The 19,870-nt window shown below is 37.4% G+C and overlaps 1 protein-coding gene across 1 annotated transcript in view; it reads left to right on the top strand.

The window, feature by feature from the left end:
- The window catches only part of LOC118847894 (calcium-activated chloride channel regulator 1-like), a 37,211-nt gene that overhangs the window by 7,712 nt on the left and 9,629 nt on the right, over positions 1–19,870 (top strand). Inside the window, exons 6-11 of the mRNA XM_036756575.1 lie at positions 7,307–7,528; positions 8,721–8,948; positions 10,484–10,658; positions 11,219–11,325; positions 15,176–15,391; positions 16,078–16,339. Of these exons, the coding sequence (XP_036612470.1) occupies positions 7,307–7,528; positions 8,721–8,948; positions 10,484–10,658; positions 11,219–11,325; positions 15,176–15,391; positions 16,078–16,339 (1,210 nt within the window). The remainder of the gene's footprint in view (positions 1–7,306; positions 7,529–8,720; positions 8,949–10,483; positions 10,659–11,218; positions 11,326–15,175; positions 15,392–16,077; positions 16,340–19,870) is intronic.

The raw sequence follows: 19,870 nt of genomic DNA, 5'->3' as shown, positions 1-19,870 counted from the left end.
ATTTTTTCTATTTCATCATGTTAGCTAATCTGAGAAGTGTGATATGGTACTTCAGAGTTTTTTGATTTGTATTTCTCTAATCAATAGTGATTTAGAGCATTTTTATATGACTATAAGTAACTTCAATTTCTTCCTCTGAAAACTGCCTGTTCATATCCATTGACCATAAATTTGACTCAGTTCTCTATTTTAGAAATGAGGCCTTTATCAGAGACACTGGCTGTAAAAATTGTGTCCCAGCTTTCTGCTTCCCTTACAATCTTGGTTTCATTGGCTTCGTTTGTGTAAAAACTTTTCAATTTAATGTAATCAAAGTCATCTGTTTTGCATTTCATAACATTCTCTATCTCTTGTTTGGTCGTAAATTCCCTTCTCCATAAATCTGACAGGTAAGCTATTCCTTGCTCTCTTAGTTTGCTCATAGTATCAGCCTAAATCATGTACCCATTTTGACTTTATCTTGGTACACATTGTAAGATGTTGGTCTGTGCCTAGTTTCTGCCATACTATTTTCCAGTTTTCCCAGCAGTTTTTGTGAAATAATGACTTCTTAACTAAGAAGCTTGAGTCTTTGGGTTTATCAAATGGTAGATTACTATGGTCATTGACTACTGTGTCTTATGTACCTAACCTATTCCACTGATCTACCACTCTGTTTCTTAAAAGTATTTTTGATAAATGCTGAGTTATAATACAATTTAAGATCTGGTATGGCTAAGCCACCTTTCTTTGCATTTCTTTTCAATAATTCCTGTGATATTCTGAACCTTTTGTTCTTCCAGATGAATTTCATTATTATTTTTTCTAGCTCTATAAAATAACTTTTTGGTACTTTCATTGATATGGCACTGAATAAGTAAGTTAATTTAGGTAGAATTGTCATTTTTATTATATTAGTGCGGCCTACCCATGAACAACAGATATTTTTCCACTTATTTAGATTTGACTTTATTTGTATGAAAAGTGTTTTGTAATTGTGTTCATATAGTTCCCAAGTTTGTTTTGGCAGTTAGATTTCCAAATATTTTATAATGTCTACAGTAACTTTAAATGGAATTTCTCTTTCTATCTCTTGCTGTTGGGCTTTGTTAGTAATATATAGAAGTACCAATGATTTACATGTATTTATTTTATATCCTACAACTATGCCAAAGCTATTTAGTATTTCAAATAGTTTTTTATCATTTTTACTTAATATTTTAGTTTTCAACATTGATTTACACAAGATTTTGAATTACAAATTTTCTCCCCATTTCTACCCTCCTCCCCATTCCAAGATGGCGTATATTCAAGGAGATTTTTACTTGAGTTTCTAGGATTCTCTAAGTATACTATCATATCATCTTCAAAGTGTGATAGCTTTGTTTCTTCTTCACCTATTCTAATTCCTTCAGTTTCTTTTTCTTCTCTTATTGCTAAATCTAACATTTCTAGTACAATATTGAATAACGGTGGTGCTAAGAGATGTGCTTGACGTGTCTATGACATACAAGACACACTTGATCTTATTGGAAATGTTTCTTTCTTATCCCTATTACATGTAATGCTTGCTGATGGTTTTAGATATATGCTGCTTATCATTTTAAGGAAAACTCCATTTATTCCTGTACTCTCTAGTGTTTTTAATAGAAATGTTTGTTGTATTTTGTCAAAAGCTTTTTCTGCATCTATTAAGATAATCATAGGATTTCTGTTAGTTTTGTGGTTGGTATGGTCAATTATTCTGATGGTTTTCCTAATATTGAGCCAGCCCTGCATTGCTGGGATAAATCCTACCTGGTCATAGTGTATTGTCCTCAAGTTAAGTTACTGTAATTTCTTCGCTACCATTTTATTTAAAATTTTTCCATCTATATTCACTAGGGAAATTGGTGTATGATTTTCTTTCTCTGTTTTGACTCTTCCTTGTTTAGGTATCAGCACTGTATTTGTATCATAAAAAAAACTGGTATGACTCCTTCTTTGTCTATTTTCCCAAATAGTTTACATAGTATTGGAATTAATTGTTCTTTAGGTCTTTGATAGAATTCATTTGTAAATCCATCTGGCCCTGGAGATTTTTTCTTAGAGAGTTCATTAATGGCTTGTTCAATTTCTTTTTCTGAAATAGGGTTACTTAAGTATTTTATTTCCTGTTCAATTAATCTAGGCAATTTATATTTTTGTAAATATTTATCTATTTCACTAAGATGGTCAAATTTGTTGGCATAGAGTTGGGTAAATTAGCTACTAATTATTGTTTTAATTTCCACTTCATTGGTGGTAAATTCACCTTTTTAATTTTTGGTACTGGCAATTTTGTTTTCTTCTTTCTTTTTTTAACCAAAGGTTTATCAATTTTATTGGTTTTTTTTCATAAAACCAGCTCTTAGTTTTATTTATTAGTTCACTTTTTTCTTAATTTTGATTTTTTTAATCTCTCTTTTGGTTTTCAGAATTTTTAATTTGGTATTGAATTGAGGATTTTTAATTTTTTCTTTTTCTAGATTTTTTAGTTTCATACCCAATTCATTGATCTCCCCCTTCTCTATTTTATTTGTGTGAGCATTTAGAGATATAAAACTTCCCCTAAGATCTGCTTTAAGTTTCCATAAATTTTGGGATGTTATCTCATTATTGTTATTCTCTTGGATGAAGCTATTGGTTGCTTCTATGATTTGTTGTTGGACCCACTCATTCTTTAGGATTAGATTTTTTTAGTTTCCAATTAATTTTTAGTCTATCTTTCCATGGTCCTTTATCACATGTAATTTTTATTATACTATGCTCTGGAAAGGATGCATTTACTATTTCTGCCTTCCTGCATTGGATTGTGAGGTTTTATGCCCTAATACATGATCAATTTTGTGTGGGTACCACATGCCACTGAGAAAAAGATGCATTCTTTTCTATTGTCATTCAATTTTCTCCAGAGGTCTACCACATCTAATTTTTCTAAAATTCTCTTCACCTACTTAATTTCTTTCCTGTCCATTTTGTGGTAAGATTTATCTAGTTGTGAGAAAGGGAGGGTGAGGTCCCCCAGTAGTATAGCTTTGTTGTCTATTTCTTCCTGTAACTCACTTAACTTCTTCTCTAAGAATCTGGATGTTATACCATTTGTTGTATATATGTTTAGTAATAATATTACTTCATTATCTATGGTCGCTTTTAGCAGGATGTAGTTTCCTTCCTTATCTCTTTTAATTAGATCTATTTTTGCTTTTGCTTTGTCTGAGATCAGAATTGCTACCCCTGTAGTTTGTTGGGGTTTTTTTTTACTTCAGCTCGAGCATAATAGATTCTATTCCAGCCTTTTACCTTTACTCTGTGTGTATCCCTCTGCTTCAAATGTATTTCTTGTAAACAACATATTGTAGGATTATGGCTTTTATTCCACTCTGCTATCCATTTCTATTTTAGGGGAAAGTTAGTCTCATTCACATTCACAGTTATGATGAGTATCTATGTCTTTCTCTCCATCTTATTTTCCTCCCTGTTTATGCTTTTCTCTCTCTTTTTTCCTTTTCCTTCATCATTATAGTTTTACTTTTGACTACCACCTATTCAATCTGCCTTCTCTTCTATTAGAAGGGCATACTTTCTTGGGGATTGGAGGGCATTAGGGGTCACAATATCCTCAATAGCTCTTTTTTCTCAATTAAATACAAAACAATTTATAACATGCATATAAAAAATTTTTGAATTCCAAATTCTCTCCATCCCCTTCTCTTCTTTAAGAAGACAAAAAATTGCTATAGATTATACACATGCTGTCATGCAAAACATATTTCCATGTTATCCATGTTTCAAAAGAAAACAGACAACCCCCCAATAAAGAAAGTTTTAAAAAAAGGTTTCTTTGATCTGCATTCAGACTCCATCAGTTGTTGTCTCTTGAGGAAAATAGCATTTTTCATCATAAATCCTTTGAAACTTTCTTGGATCTCAATGGCTCTTTTTTAATGTTTAACTCTATGTTAAACATTATCCTATCTCTGTATTATTATCTAAAGTTCCTAGCCTTTTAAAAACTATTCCTACATATAAATAAGTTTAAAGTAGTCTTTTTAAATCTCAATGAGCCATGTGGATGACTTAGTAGACAGAAGAGGCTGGATGCAGAGAAACCAATTACAATATTTTCTTAATAGGAGAGTCGAGGTGATGAGGTCTTAAAGAACCAGGGTAGTTGTGATTTAAGCAGACAAAAGGGGTATGGATGCAAAAATGTTGTGGCGATAGAATCAATTTGACAACTGACTGGATGTGAGGCATGAGTTAAGAGGGGAGAATGACTGCTAGGTTATGAATCTGGGTGACTGGAAGAATGATACCTCCTTCAATTGAAATGGAAAGTAATGGGGGGAGGTTTTGAAAACTGCTTACTGGAATACCAGTTTTTCCAACACTAGTCATTCATTATTCTGGAAAAGTGCCTATAGTCAACTATATCTGCTTTTCAGGTTGAGAGCTTGAAAAACTTGCCTCATATCTAAGGCCTTTACCCTCTCCTTCCAATCCAGAAGTAGCAGCCAAGTCCTAAAGAGCTCTGCCATAGCCTCTTGCCTTCTGTCATCCTTCTCACTGTGATTCCATAGGGTCCCTTTCAGAAAACTGTGTTTCTGTTTCAGCTCTTCCATTTTTTGAGAACAAAGTCGTTGTGCGATTGTTCCTACCCCTACAGTATTTCTCTTGTTGCCTCTCTGATGTCTCCACTATCTTCTTAGAAGTGTCATCTTCTTAGAAGTGACTTCAGTGATAGCTTTGAGCTCCAGGTCACAGAGGGTCAGAGTTTGGTAGACAGACTGGAATAACGGGTCACAGGGCTTGACACTGGGGGCTGTGTGATAGCACTGCCCCCACAGTTCATCCTCATAGGCCTGTAAAAAGGCAGTGACCAATTGATGGAAATCTGGGGGGATCAGATGGAAGTTGCAGCTTAAGTTATCGCTGCTTTTGCTGGCCATCTTCCCAGAATGACCAGAACACACTTCCTCAATCTCTGTCAGCATTGATGTGAGTTTACTCAATTTTTTTGAAAGCTTTTCCAGCATACATTCCCTAGACTTTAGAGGCAGATTCACTGGTATGTGAATGTTTTCCTCTGCCCCAAGGATAGGCTTTTTGCCTGGGGGCAAAGGACTTAACTCAAGTCCTAGGATCTTCTGAAGATATGAATTGGAAGAGAACTTCCTCAATAATATCTCTTTCTTCTTTACACAGTCATGGGAATTCTACCTCATACTGAAGAAATTATTGTCTCTATGAGGCAGATTTCTAATGAGATTCATTAACTGATCAGAGAAACAGAGCTGCTTCTTTACATTGGTACAGCCCTTCATGACATTCTGGTCTTCTAGCCCACACGTCAGTTCATAATGTAATTTTTCACTCTCTTATTTTTTCTTTAGGTCGGCATCCCTATAAATTGGTGAATGACTCTTTAATTTAAATATATTTATTTATTTTAGTTTTCAACATTCACTTCCACAAGATTTTGAGTTCCAAATTCTCTCCCTTCCTCCTTCCCCACCCACCCTCATTGAGAAGGCAAGCAATTCGATATACATTATATATGTACCTTAATCTTTTATTCCCTTCATGAACTCGTTTCTAAACACATCTCCGCATTCTGTACTAGGGAGTTTTGAACCCAAGTGAAGGACTCCATTTCTCCTCACCTTATGTTTTTTACCTCACTTCCTGTTCCAGCCTAGTGAGGTTTTTACAGATCCTGATGATACCACCCAGAGTATTAGCTATGCTACCTTGTTTTGCAATATATGAAAAGCAAACAGAGATATTCTTGATGCCTTTATCCAAATCACTAAAAACTTATTTAAAAATTAGATTAAAATTATGTTAACAAATAGAACAGAACAGAGCCAAGGAACTATCCCCATGGCATTCCACTAAATGTAGTCAATGATATGGATGCCTTTGTATTACACATTGATCACCACTTCTGGAGTCAGCCAACCAGGGCTGAACCCAATTACCTATATTATTATTCTTTCTACATTTTTTCAACATGTTCACAAAAACACGTAGCCAAACATTTTGCTGAACTCCAGATGCCTGAGGGTTTCCGTGATCTATCTGTCTAGTGAACTGGTAACAAAGGGAATCAAGGTCAGTCTGACATGACTGGCTCTTCAGGACCCCTGCTAGCTTTCAGGCATTCTCTCTTCTCCTTGTAAGTGCTCACACTCAAATCAAACTCAGACTCCTAGGCTTAGAGAAGACTCTAGTTGGAAGGGAACCTGGAAATCACCTAGTCCATTTCTCAATTTGTGGACTACATAACAACATGGGCAAAGGTATGCTGGTAAATGTTTGACAACTGACTGAAAAGAATACATGCAAGACACATTTAAAGCATTAACTGTATTGTTCACATCGTCTTCTTCACTTCAGTCTACACCAGTGCGTCAAACTCAAATAGAAATGAGTCTCCTGAACCATACAGAAGGATCTCTTTACCTGTATTCTGGGCTTGGTTTTAAAATGTAATCATATTATTTATTTACTTATTTTGTTGAATATTTCCCTATCTGGTTTCCAAGTGCATAGACTGCTTGTTAGTCACCTCTAGATACTCAACAAAACAATACATCTAGTCCTGATTTGTAGCAACTGCTGAATCCTGAGGTGTAAATGCTCCCACTGAAAATTCAACAATTAGCTCTTGAGAGCCCCTTAGATCTGGTTCCAGCACACTTCGGCCTGCAGTCCCAGAGACCGTTTTGAGTGGGAGAGCTTCTTCCAGGTCTATACTCTTTCATAAGAATACTAAGGCATTTTAATTTCTAATGTGGTAAATATAAATAGGTAAAACAAACATCAACAAAAGCTCTTGGGGTAAAGGTCCTCAATAATTTTTAGTATAAAAGCATCCCAACACCTACTTATCTAGTCCAACGTCTTCACTTTGTAGGTGAGGAGACTAAGGTTAAATGACTAGGCCAAGAGAGTGGAAGGGTCAGGCCTAGAATCCCAGGAGTGCTGAAGAGTTTTTCAAATGAGTTATTTCCCCCACTCCCTCACATCATCATTAGGTTGCTACTTGAATTGATTACATTAATGGTTTACAGAAGGGGTTCTTCACCTTTTTGTGTCATGGACTCCTCAGTACTCTGGTGAAGCTTTAGGACCCCTTCTCATAATCAAGTTTTAAATGCATAAAATGAAATACTCAGGGTGACAAACAAAACAATTATACTTAAAAGGTATAAAATATCTTTTCAAAATCTAGTTCACAAACCCAGGTTAGGAAGCCCTGGTTTATAGTTTTTGTATTTATCATGCAATTGGGCTTTTTCAGGTAGTTGAATTTTGTACAGAAAAGAACCATAACAAAGATGCACCAAATGCTCAAAACCAAAAGTGCAACCTCAGGAGCACATGGGAAGTGATCCAAGACTCAGAAGACTATAATACATCCACTCCTATGACAGCAGCCAAGCCACCTGAGACCAGCTTTTCACTGAAGCAGATCAGAGAAAGGGTCCTGTGCTTAGTTCTGGATAAGTCTACAAGCATGGTGGTAAGCCAAACTCACCCCATTCTCCTGCAGGGGAGAGGGGTGTGTCTATAACATATGGTGGACCCATAGAATCTTGGGCTTGTTGGAAACCACAGTGAACTCATGGACCCTTCACCAAATTTCCCTTTAACCCCTCATTCTCATGCTTCCTCCCTCCTCTTTCTCCAACAAAGATTCATGGTGAATTATCCCCAGAATTAAAATGACATTTTGATTGTCAAAAAGTGACTAAACTAAGGATTTGCTCTGCAATTTCCCAGCCCATGAGAATCTGTAATCCTTGTCAACCAAACTACCCAATCAATTTTACATGATTTTATATTTTCCTCCTTTGTGGATCATTGTGCAAAATCATCAAACATTCTACCTAAAAATGCAGCTCAGATTCCATACATTAAAAGACTTGCAACTTCATTAATCTGAGTACTCTCTACTGTATCCCACCATTCCCCACGGATCAAAATGGCTTAGTAGGCTCAGAATACAAGTTCAGTAGTTTCCTTGGTCAAAAATAATTCATTAAGAGACAATGTGGTATGGTGGATGGAGAGCTGACCTCTGAGTCAGGAGGATCTGGTTTCACTTACCACATTTGGCATATGCTGGTTAAGCAATTCTCTGAAGCTATAACTTGCAGAGAAAGTGACATCCTGCCTTGGTAGGGAGAACTTCCTCACCTGGAAGTCCCCTGTACCAATGAAATCACAGGTCTAGTCCCTATTCTCTTTGGCAGCGTATCTCTGATGATATGGCTCAAATTAAAAGGCAAAAATATTTCATAGAACTTCTTTCATTTATATAGCCCAACACCAACCCATTCACAACCATGATTCAATTTCAAATCCCATGCTTCAACATTTTCAGAATCTACTCATTTGTTAACCAATTCACAGACAAACCTTTCTACCACTTAACCTTTAAGAGTTACTGTGGCTGAAACATTCACTACCCCTTTGCTCACCTGGTGATGTGCCTCTCTAAATTTACATGAAACTTAGGTGGCCTTGTCCTCGGATAGCAAACGTACAAAGCCCATCCTCAAATATGTTCTAGTCTAGAAGAATACTCCAGAGCTTATGTTCTATTTCTTAGCCTTGGAGAATCCAGAGTCTCTACCATGGGATCAGTTCATTCTGCTATAGCTTGCTTGTAGAAGACCCCTTAGCAATTTGACTTGTGGTTTTTCTTTCAGAATGGGGACCGGCTGAATCGACTGAATCAAGCGGCCAAACTCTTCCTGCTTCAGATCATTGAAATGGGATCCTTTGTTGGGGTGATCACATTTGATAGTGCAGCCACTGTTCAAAGTGAACTGGTACAAATAGAGACCGATGCTGAGAGGAACACCCTCATTACTAAGTTACCAGCTGCTCCTTCAGGAGGAACATCCATCTGCAATGGACTCAAATCAGCATTTACGGTGAAATCATCTCCCCTTCACTGTCTCTATTGTAGTGGATATTTAAAAAGCGAATTTCTATTCTGAATATCCCTCACATGTCTACTATCTAGTATGAATGTGATGCCTTTAAAAAGTGAATGTATTTCCAGGGAGGGGAAAGAATATCAACAAATGGTGATGTGGAGAAATCCTAATTAAATTCAGCCCAACAAATATTGAGCACTTAGTACTGAACTAGGGAAGAAAGGAAGGAAGAAAGTCAACCTTAGATACAGGAAGACTTGGGCTCAAAGTACAGTAGATAGAAGAATCAACTTGGAGCCAGAAAGAGCCAAGTTCAAATATTTCCTCGGAAACTTACTAGCTGTATCATTTGATCTCCATAATAACCCTGGGAGTAAGGTCTTATTATTAGCTATATTTTACAGCTGAAGAAACGGAGGCAGACTGAAGTTAAATGACTTACACAAGATCACATAACTAGGAAGGTCAGATGTGAACTTAAGCCCAACTGTCCCCACTGCCCTACCTAGCTGCCTGATACAGAGAGGATAGGCAGGGATGGATGGGTTGTGATTTGCATCACTGGAGGGGATACTCACACAGATGGAATTCCAGATCCACTGGGGTATTAGAATATCATGTTTCCTGCAAAGCCAGCAATTTCACAGATAGAATACTGAGAAAGAGCTGAGCTCAATGTCTGCTACTGGAACATTTTAGCTGTGACCCTGTTCAACTCATTGAAGATCAAAGTATCTTGGACAACTCCCTGAGACTTATCATCTGATTGAGTGGAGGGAGTTCCTACCCCAGGATTTGTATAATATTCCCTGAATGGAGTGCTATCAGTCATGCCTTTGTTTCCGAGTGTCCAGCTTGGCAACTTCAGCAGAGCATGGTTTCCCAAAGCTTCTGCTGGAGCACACTCACTATCACGAAGAGGTTTAGCCAAATAAAGCAGGCAAGAGGGAGCACAGGAGCATTGAGTTAGGGCTGGAAGAGGCCTCAGAGGCCACTATCTCTTCCTTTTGCAGATGAGGAAACCGAGACCCACAAAGCCTCAGACTCCAAAGGCATTGCTCTTTCTATCACATCATGTCTCCTCTAAGGTTCATAAGCTTCCTCCTCTTTGGCCCTCCCAGGAATAACAAAAGAATCAGAAACAATTCCTTCCACATAGTGGGCGTTCATCTGTCCAGTGTCTCATCAGCCTCTAGATAGAGGTAGAAAGGACAGATACCCTGGCTGGGACTTAATACCTGTGTATAGAAGCTGGGTCACTCAGTTTGACCAGAACAGCCCTGCTTCCAAATGGCAGCATCAGCTGTGACAAATTTTCCAGGATTAGATCAAGAGATAAAGGGCTTGGGCTGAGTTTCTGAAAGTTGCACATTTCGTATTTGAAAATCTCAAGATGGGAAGCTCTTCCTGGGGTTCCTGGGGTCTTTCCTTTATTTTCTTATTTCATTCCTGGCCAGATCCACTTACTCAGGGTTGCCTGGCCACACTAAGTCTGCTTACCAATGTCTGTGATGAATCTGTGCTTCCAGGTAATAGAAAAGAAAGTCTCAACAAATGGTTCAGAAATCGTCCTTTTGACTGATGGGGAAGACAGTAAAATCAGCACATGTTTTGATCAAGTGAAGCAAAGTGGGGCCATTATCCACACAGTTGCTCTGGGACCTTCTGCAGACAAAGACCTGGAGAAGCTGTCAGAGATGACGGGTAAAATATGATCTGGAGAATGCGTTTCTTCAGTAGGCATGAAAGATTGTTTCTATGTAAACCTCTCTTTGAGTTCTCCTCTAAGATCTACAGGTGATAAGGGGTTTCTGAAGGCTATGGAGGTGGGGCACAAGCTCTAGAAGGTCAGTCAATAAACAATTAAGTTCCTACTTTGTGCCAGGAGTCCCTGCATGGGTGAACTAATGGATTCTTAAAGTAGTAAGCATCCAAGAAGCTCAATTATGAATGAAATACATGAACTAGTTTAGATCACAGATTCTGTGACACTTCTTTAACTCCTCCTCAGTCTTTTTACCTCTTCCCAAGGACTTGGTTGTGTTCCAGATAAATGAGACCTTAATGATTGTACAATGTGTAGTCTATATACCACAAGACTGAAATGTTCTACCCAGAGTAAGGCTGCATTCCTACTAGCTGTATTCCTGGCTGCAGGTTATGAAACAACATGAAGCTTTATGAAAAAATAACCTCAGCAAGTCTGTTAATTTGTCAATAACCTGTGCAATTATTTAACTTCTGGGAATTCGATCTTACTTTAGGAGGTGTGCAGACAGCTGCTACAGACAATGCCCAGAACAATGGGCTCATTGATGCATTCAGTGCCCTCTCATCAGGAAATGGAATGACCACTCAACAGTCCATACAGGTCAATTTCAATTTCTAATTTCCCATGTTTCTGTGATATAGAATCATAGCATTCTAGGATCAGAGATTGAGAGTTTAGAGGGACCTCTGAAGTTCATAGGACCATACATCATAGATATGACGTTGGAAGGAACTTCAGAGTCATCCAGTAGAAACCACACATTTTAAAAGTGAAGAAACAGGAAAATGGACTTGCCCAAGGTCATGGAGGTCATGAGTGGTCATGATGGAATATGAACTTTAATCCTCTGATTCCACATCCAGCATTCTTTCCACTGCATCATGCTGGGTAGGACATTAGAATCAAGGGGGAACTGACAGCATAAATAAAAGGTTTAGAAATATACGTATATGTATGTGTATACATATATATATATACAACCTTAACAAATTTCATTAAGCACCTACTATGTGCCAGGCACAAATTTGCAAATATTGTCTCATTTAATCTTCACAGCAACCCTGAGAAGTAGGTGTTATTATTAGCCCCATTTTACAGATTAGGAAACTGAGGCACGCAGAGATTAAGTGATTTACCCAAGATCACCTGACTAATAAGCATTGAAGGCCAAATTTGAATTCAGGTCTTTCTGACTCCAAGTCTAGAGCCATATCTCCTGTGTCACCTAGCTGCCTCTAGACAGTGAACATTTTCACTGGCTGTCCAGACTTGGTTAGTTTTTTTTTTTTTAAAAAAAGCAGTGGATATCATGATACTAATTCACATGACGCTCTTACTGTCCCACAGATATATATGAAACAACCTCTTCACCCAGCCTGCTTTGTAAAAGTTGTCTAGTCCTGATGAATCCTTCTAAAGCCTGAGAGTAGAAAGAAACTGAATTTTATGCCTACCACTATCAGTAGTGAACTCTATTTGTATAGTTCCATGCCCTACTCTTTTCCCCATGCCACTCCCTGACCGTTAAGGAGTACCCAGTTTCTTCTCTATACTGGTTCTCTAGCTAGATCACAACTTCTTTACAAATCCATGATATTTTAGCAATTTGAAGGTCATCTGAATCTAAGCCTAAGGCCAACATTTAAACCTTTTCCAAAGATCCATAACAGAGTAACTAGGTGTAGCACTGGACACAATGCTGGGCCTGGAGTCAAAAAGACTCCTCTGTGAGTTCAGATCTGACTCAGATGTTACCTGTGTGACATTGGGCAAGTCATTTAACCCTGACCTAATTCAGTTTCCTCATCAAATGAGCTGGAGAAGAATATGGCAAATCACTCCAGCGGCTTTGCCAAGAAAACCTAGAATTGGGTCATGAAGAATCAGACAAAGCTGAGAAGTTTCAACAACAACAAGGATCCATAACAGACAGGATTTCCCAAGTAGGGATTAGAAGATGAAAATGAATGTTAAAGTCAAATTTGTTTTTTAAAAAAGAGATCTTATATCCATTTTTTGCTATTTTGCTATGCCTTTTTACCATTATTAGCAATAATCAATCAACAAACATTTATTCAGGACTTACTTTGTGTCAGGGACTGTCCTAAACATTGGAGGTACAAATTAAAAATGAAACAGGCCCTGCCTTCAATGAGCTTCCATTTTACTCAGATGAAACAACGTGATCAGACATACTTAAATGGAAAACACTTACAGAATATACAAAATGGACAGGGAAGCCCTAGAAGCTGGGAAGGAAGGGAAGCAACAAAGTATAAACACACCCATGTCTCTCCCATCCTCCTGTGCCAGCCCTTGTACTTCACAGTGGGCAACATGGCAGAAAAATAAAGGCCAGAGTGAAGCATCACCGTGTCTGGGGCTGGCTACATATAGCAGCTTCCACAGTCAGGAAAGCCCAGACCCTGGGTGGGAGCTCCAAAATGAAGTAGCTTCATTTCTCCAGGGCATATTAGATTTAGATGTAATCAGCATTTATTAAGTGCCTGCCATGTGGCAGAGATGTTACAAAGGAAAAATTGACAAGAGATTGTGATGGACGGTGAGAGAGAAGAAGGGATTGATGATGACGCCAAAAGTATGAGCTGGGGTGACTGGAAGGAGTGACTGGCATAGCCCTCCACAGTAATAGGGAAATTACAAAGAGGGGCACATTGGAGGAGAGATAAGCTCAATTTTAGACATACTGAATTTAAGACCTGTGGTTCATCCAATAGAGATACCAAACAGGCAGCTGAAGATACAAGTCTGGAGGTCAGCAGAGAAATTAGGGGTAGATACATGGATTGGAGAATCATCATTCAAGGGATAATAATTGAATCCATGGAAGCCAATGAGATTACTAAGTGAAATAGTATAGATAGAGAAGAGAATAAGATCCAGGACAGAGCCCTGTAACGCATGATTAACAAGCATGACCAGGATGAAGATTCTACAAAGGAGACTGAGAAGAAGTGGTCAGACATGTAGGATGAGAACCAGGAGAGAGCAGGATCATGGAAAATCATAAAGAAGAACTTATCAAGGAGAAGAGGCTGATCAGCAGTGTCAGTGGCTATGGAGAAGTCAGGAAGAGTGAGGATTGAGAGGTCATTAGATGTGGCAGTCAAGAGAGTGGCAATCATTATAGTAACTTGTGAGAATGTTGGGAGTCAGACTGTTGAGTATTAAGAAGAGAGTGAGAGGAAAGGAAGAAGCACCTATTGTAGACAGCCTTCTCAAGGAGTTTAACTGCACAAGTGAGAAGAGGTATGAGATGATAGCTAGTAGAGATGGACAGACAAAATGATTTTTTGAGGATAGAGGAGACATGGACATGTTTGTAGTAGAGAAGCAGCCAATGAGATAAGGAGACAAGCAGAGAATGAGATTGAAAGTGAATGAGAAAGAGGATAATGGATTTCTCATGCATGGAAAGGATTTTGCCTTGGCAAGAAGAAGGTCACCTTTTCATGTGAGACAGAGGTGAAAGAGAATGTGGTAGAAGGCATATGGAAGACAAGAAATGAAAAGGAGGAAGGGGGAAAGGGAGCTCTCAGAAAATCACTTCAATTTTTTTCAGTGGAATATGAGACAAGATTTTCAGAGGGAGTCATGTGAGGTTCAAGGAGACATGAAAAGGTTTGGAGGAGCTTTTGTGGTGGGTGGAATAGTGAGTACATTGGGAGGAATAAAAGGATAACAGGACCAGGCCAGGTGAGGCCACACCAATGGGGCAAGGTGGTTCAGTGGAAAGAAATCTTGATTTGGAATCTACTGATGCCTTCTCTCTTGAGATTATCTTCCATTTGTACTATATGTATCTTGTATGCAGTTCTGTTTTTCTTTTTGAATGTTGTTCCCACCCCTAATCAGAATGTGAGCTCCTTGTGGGCAGAGATTGTTCTAAATCTCTGAATTTTTGCTCAAGATATTCCTTCCACACACCAAAAATACTACCTGTCCTCACTGCTGAGAAGCTTACTCAAAATCAAGTTGAACTCAAGAACCTGGCTTGGATGACAGTTTTATTCTCTCTCCCCTCATAATGGAGCAAATTTGATTTAGAAGGGAAGTTGAATAGAAAAAAGAAGGGAGGGAGAGAGAGTGAAGTGAAACTTAAATATTACCTTAGGCTAAAAATAAGGGATTTCACTTTGTGCCAGGAATACCATTCATGCACATTTGTATAACCTTGACAACTATCTCTTCTCTTGACCATCCTATCTCCTAATCGATGCTAACCAGAAGGAGAGAAGGGGCCTCTAATTTAATTGTTATAGGGAACTTCCAGGGAAGGAAACTCCTTCTACCAATGCATGCTGGTTCCTTCTCTGCAATTTTTAATCTTTTGTCCATTGGCATGACCTTCGGATTGACTGTGATATAACTTATTGATGACTTATTCCTTTGCCCAGTCACTAAGTGTTTTGTTATGTTTTCTTAACAGCTGGAGAGTAAGGGAACCACTCTGAAGAATGGGGAATGGATGAATGGCACAGTTATTGTTGACAGCACAATAGGCAATGACACTCTATTTCTTGTCACATGGACAGCACAACAACCCCAAATATTTGTCTCGGATCCCAGTGGGAATATCTATAATTCTTTTACAGTGGATGCAAAATCCAAAATGGCGTACCTCCAAATACCAAACACTGCCAAGGTGAGGAGTTTTTCTCTTCTGTTTTCTTAAGATTTTCAGAAAATGGAGCCAAGACTTTAATATCAGTATTATAACTTTGTAATTATTCTTGATTGACAATAGAGTTTTTTTACTAAAAATAAAAGACATTCTTTTTCCACTTGTTCTCTTCAAAATGTAATAAATTGACCATAAAAAGCCAAGGCTTAAAAAATTATACTGTAGCAAGAAAAGAACATTTATAAGCAATATCAGAATGGCAGAAACCAGGCTAGAAGACAAGAAAGGTTAGGAGGGCATGCCAGGAAGTTATAGAATCTTTTCTGATTGGTGTGAACACACTTATGACACCCTATTTTCCCACCCAGAATTTTAGAACAAATGTGTTCTGCCATCCAAAATCTTTACCTTGCTTCTGAGGAGAAAGGAGTATGGCAGGAGCATACTTTCAGGTCAAATTGTTCATAGCAAAGGTTTCAATAGTAATCAGTGTTATGTATTCTAGATGCTGCACTCACAGGGAAGAATGGTTTGAATGACTGTCACAGCTGAAAGAGAAACAAAGTCATACAAACTCTGTAGCAGATAATTTTCTTGACTTCTATAAATCAGATAAGAGGTTAAGATAAATAATGGATAACAGAGAAGGCAGGTAAGGCAGGTATTAATACTGTTTTGCTTTAATGAATTTCTATTGGATTTTTGAGGTTGGAATTTGGACTTACAGCCTTAAGTCAAGTGCACAAACCCTGACTCTGACAGTAACCTCTCGTGCTGCAAATCCTAATGTACCCCCCATTACGGTGGATTCTAAAATGAATAAAGACAGCAGCAACTTCCCTAGTCCAATGATTGTTTATGCAGACATTCGCCAAGGATCCCTGCCTATTATAGGAGCCACTGTAACAGCCCTCATTGAATCAGCTGATGGAACAACAGTTACTCTGGAACTTCTGGATAATGGTGCAGGTAACTTATCACCCCTTATAACCTCCATGTTGTTTTTTTTTTAAGAAAGAAGTTTTTCCCTATTACAAGTAAAGATAATTTTCAGCACTGATTTTTCACAAAATTTTGAGTTCGAAATTTTGTCCCTCCTTGCCTACTTATTCTGTACCCTTTTTAAGATGGTAAGTTATATTATATATGCTATATATGTACAATCATTAAAAATCTATGTCAATATTGTCATATTGTAAAGGAAGAAATTGTTTGCAAAAAAAGTATAATTTGCGAAAGGAAAAAAATAGTATGCTTTGATCTGTACTCAGACTCCATCAGTTCCTTGTCTAGCTGTGAATAGCATTTGCCATCATGAGTCGTTTAGAAGTGTCTTGGGTCACTACATTGCTGAGAAGAGCTAAGTCAATTATAGTTGATCATCACCCAATGTTGCTGGTATTGTATACAATGTTGTCCTCTTTCTGCTCACTTCACTTTGTATCGGTTCATGTAAGTATTTTCAGGTTTTTCTGAAATCTCCCTTCTCATCATTTTTTGATAGCACAATAGTATCCCATTACATTCATGTATCAGAACTTGTTCAGCCATACCCCAACTGACAGGCATCCCCTCAATTTCCACTCCTTTTTTTTTCATTTAAAGACTTTTTATTTTTAGTTTACAACACTCAGTTCTACATAATTTTGAGTTCCAGATTTTCTTTCCCCCCACCCTCCCAAGACGGCATTGAATCCGATATATCTTCTATGTATAACTTCACATTGAACTTATTTACACACTAGTCAAGTTGTGAAGAATTATGACCGACGGAATGGATCATGAGAAAGAAGAAACAAAACCAAAAAAAAACCCAAAACAAAAACAAAAGAGAGAAAAAAAGGAAAAAAAGGCGAGCATAAAGTGTGCCTCAATCTGCATTCGTACTTCATAGTTCTTTCTCTGGATGTAGATAGCATTCTCCATCATGAGTCCTTTGGAGTTGTCTTTGAATCTTGTATTGTTGAGAAGAGCCAAGTCTATCAGGGTCAGTCCTCAAAGAATCCATATATCTGTGGTTGTGTATAATGTTCTCCTGGTTCTGCTCCACTCACTCAGCATTATATCGTGTAGGTTTTTCCAGGTTGTTATGACGTCTGTGTCATCCGCATTTCTTATAGCACAATAGCATTCCATTACCTTCATATACCACAGCTTGTTCAGCCATTCCCCAGTTGATGGGCATCCCTTTGATTTCCAATTCTTTGCTACTACAAAAAGAGCCACCGTAAATATTTTTGTACATATGGGTCCTATTCCCACTTGTGTGATCTCTTTGGGATACAACCCTAGAAGTGGCATTGCTGGGTCAAAGGGCATGAACATTTTTCTAGCCCTTTGGGCATAGTTCCAAATTGCTCTCCAAAATGGCTGGATCAGTTCACAACTCCACCAGCAATGTAACAGTGTTCCAATTTTCCCACATCCTCTCCAGCATTTATCATTTTCCTCTTTTGTCATTTTAGCCAATCTGACAGGAGAGATGTGGTACCTAAAAGTTGTTTTGATTTGCATTTCTCCAATCAATAGTGATTTAGAGCATTTTTGCATATGACTATAGATAACTTTAGATTCTTCATCTGAAAACTGCCAATTCATATCCTTTGATCATTTACCGATTAGGGAATGACTTGTATTCTTATAAATTTAACTTGATTCTCTATATATTTAAGAAATGTGGCCTCTATCAGATATATTTTCTGTAAAAATCCCCCCCTGCCCAATTTTCTGCTTACCTTCTAATCTTGGCTGCATTGGTTGTATTGTGCAAAGCATTTTAATTTTACTTAATCAAAATTATGCATTTTAATTCTCTTGATCCTCTCTATCACCTGTTTAATGATAAGTTCTTCCCTTATCCATAGATCTGACAGGTAAAATTTTCCATGCTCCCCTAATCTGCTTATTACATCACCTTTTATGTCTAAAGCTTGTACCCATTTTGACTTTCTGTCAGTATAAGATTTAAGATGTTGTCCTATACCTTATTTCTGCCAAATGGCTTTCCAATTTTCCCAGAAATTGTTGTCAAATGTTGAGTTCTTATCCCAGAAACTGGGGTCTTTGGGTTAATTAAACACTAAATTACCATGGTCATTTACCACTGTGTCTCGTGCACCCAATCTATTCCCCTGGTCCACTACTCTATTTTGTAGCTAGTACCAAATTGTTTTGATGATTACCACTTTGTAATCTGGTTTGATATCAAATACAGTGAGGTCACCTTCCTTTACATGTTTTCATCAAATTCCTTGATTTTATTGACCTTTTCTTCTTCCAGATAATTTTATTATTTTTTTTCTAATTTTATAAAATAAGTTTTGATCATTTGATTGGGATAGTACTGAGTAAGTAAATTAGTTTAGGTAGAATTGTCATTTTTGTTATATTGGCTTGGCCTACCCATGAGCAATTAATATTTCTCCAATTGTTTAGATCTGATTTTATTTATGTGAAATGTTTTGTAATTGTGTTCCCACAGTTCCTAAGTTTGTCTTAGTAAGTAGACTCCCTAACATTTTATATTATCTGCCATTAATTTAAATGGAATTTCTCTTTCTATCTCTTGATGCTGGACTTTGTTGGTAATATATAGAAAAGCTAATGATTTATGTGAGTTTACTCAATGTCCCACAATGCTGCTGAAATTGTTCATTATTTTCACAATATTTTTAGTTGATTCTGTAGGATTCTCTAAATATACTATCATATCACCTGTGAAGAGTGATTGTTTTCCCCTCGCTTACTATTCTAATTTCTTTAATTTTTTTTCTTCACTTATTGCTATAGCTAGCATTTCTAGTTCTATATTGAATAACAGTGGTAATAATGGGTATCCTTGCTTCTCCTCTTATCTTACTGGGAAGGCCACTAGCTTATCCCAATTACAGATACTTACTTCCTGATTGTTTTAGATCAATACTACCTATCATTTTTAGAAAAGCTCCATTTATTCCTATACTTTCCTGTTCTTTTAATAGGAATGAGTATTGTATTTTGGCAAAAGTTTTTCCTGCATCTATTGAGATAGTCATAAGATTTTTGTTGTTTTTCTTATTAATATGGTCAGTTGTGCTGATAGTTTTACTAATATTGAACCAGCCCTACATTACTACTATAAATTCCATCTGGTCATAGTATACGATCTTCGGCGTATATTGCTGTAATCTCCTTGCTAGTATTTTATTTTGAATGATTCCATAAACATTCATTAGCTTTCTTGGCAGGAAGTCATCAATACCTTTTCTTGATGAAAGGGAAGATTCGGGCTCACAACTTTTATATTTGAGAAACCTTAACAAAATAAAATGAAAAATAATATGATATAGTGAAAAGAGTACGGGACACTTACACAAAAACATATAAAAAATAAAGAAAGTAAAGAAAAAGTATCTTTGATCTGTATATGAAAAATAAAGAAAGTAAAGAAAAAGTATCTTTGATCTGTATTCAGGCTCTATCAGTTCTTTCTCTGCAGACGGGCAGCACTTTTCATCATAA

This window comes from Trichosurus vulpecula, chromosome 4, assembly GCF_011100635.1.
Source record: "Trichosurus vulpecula isolate mTriVul1 chromosome 4, mTriVul1.pri, whole genome shotgun sequence".
NCBI lineage: Eukaryota > Metazoa > Chordata > Mammalia > Diprotodontia > Phalangeridae > Trichosurus > Trichosurus vulpecula.
Note: the sequence above shows the minus strand (reverse complement) of the source record. Positions and strands in the feature narration are given on the sequence as shown.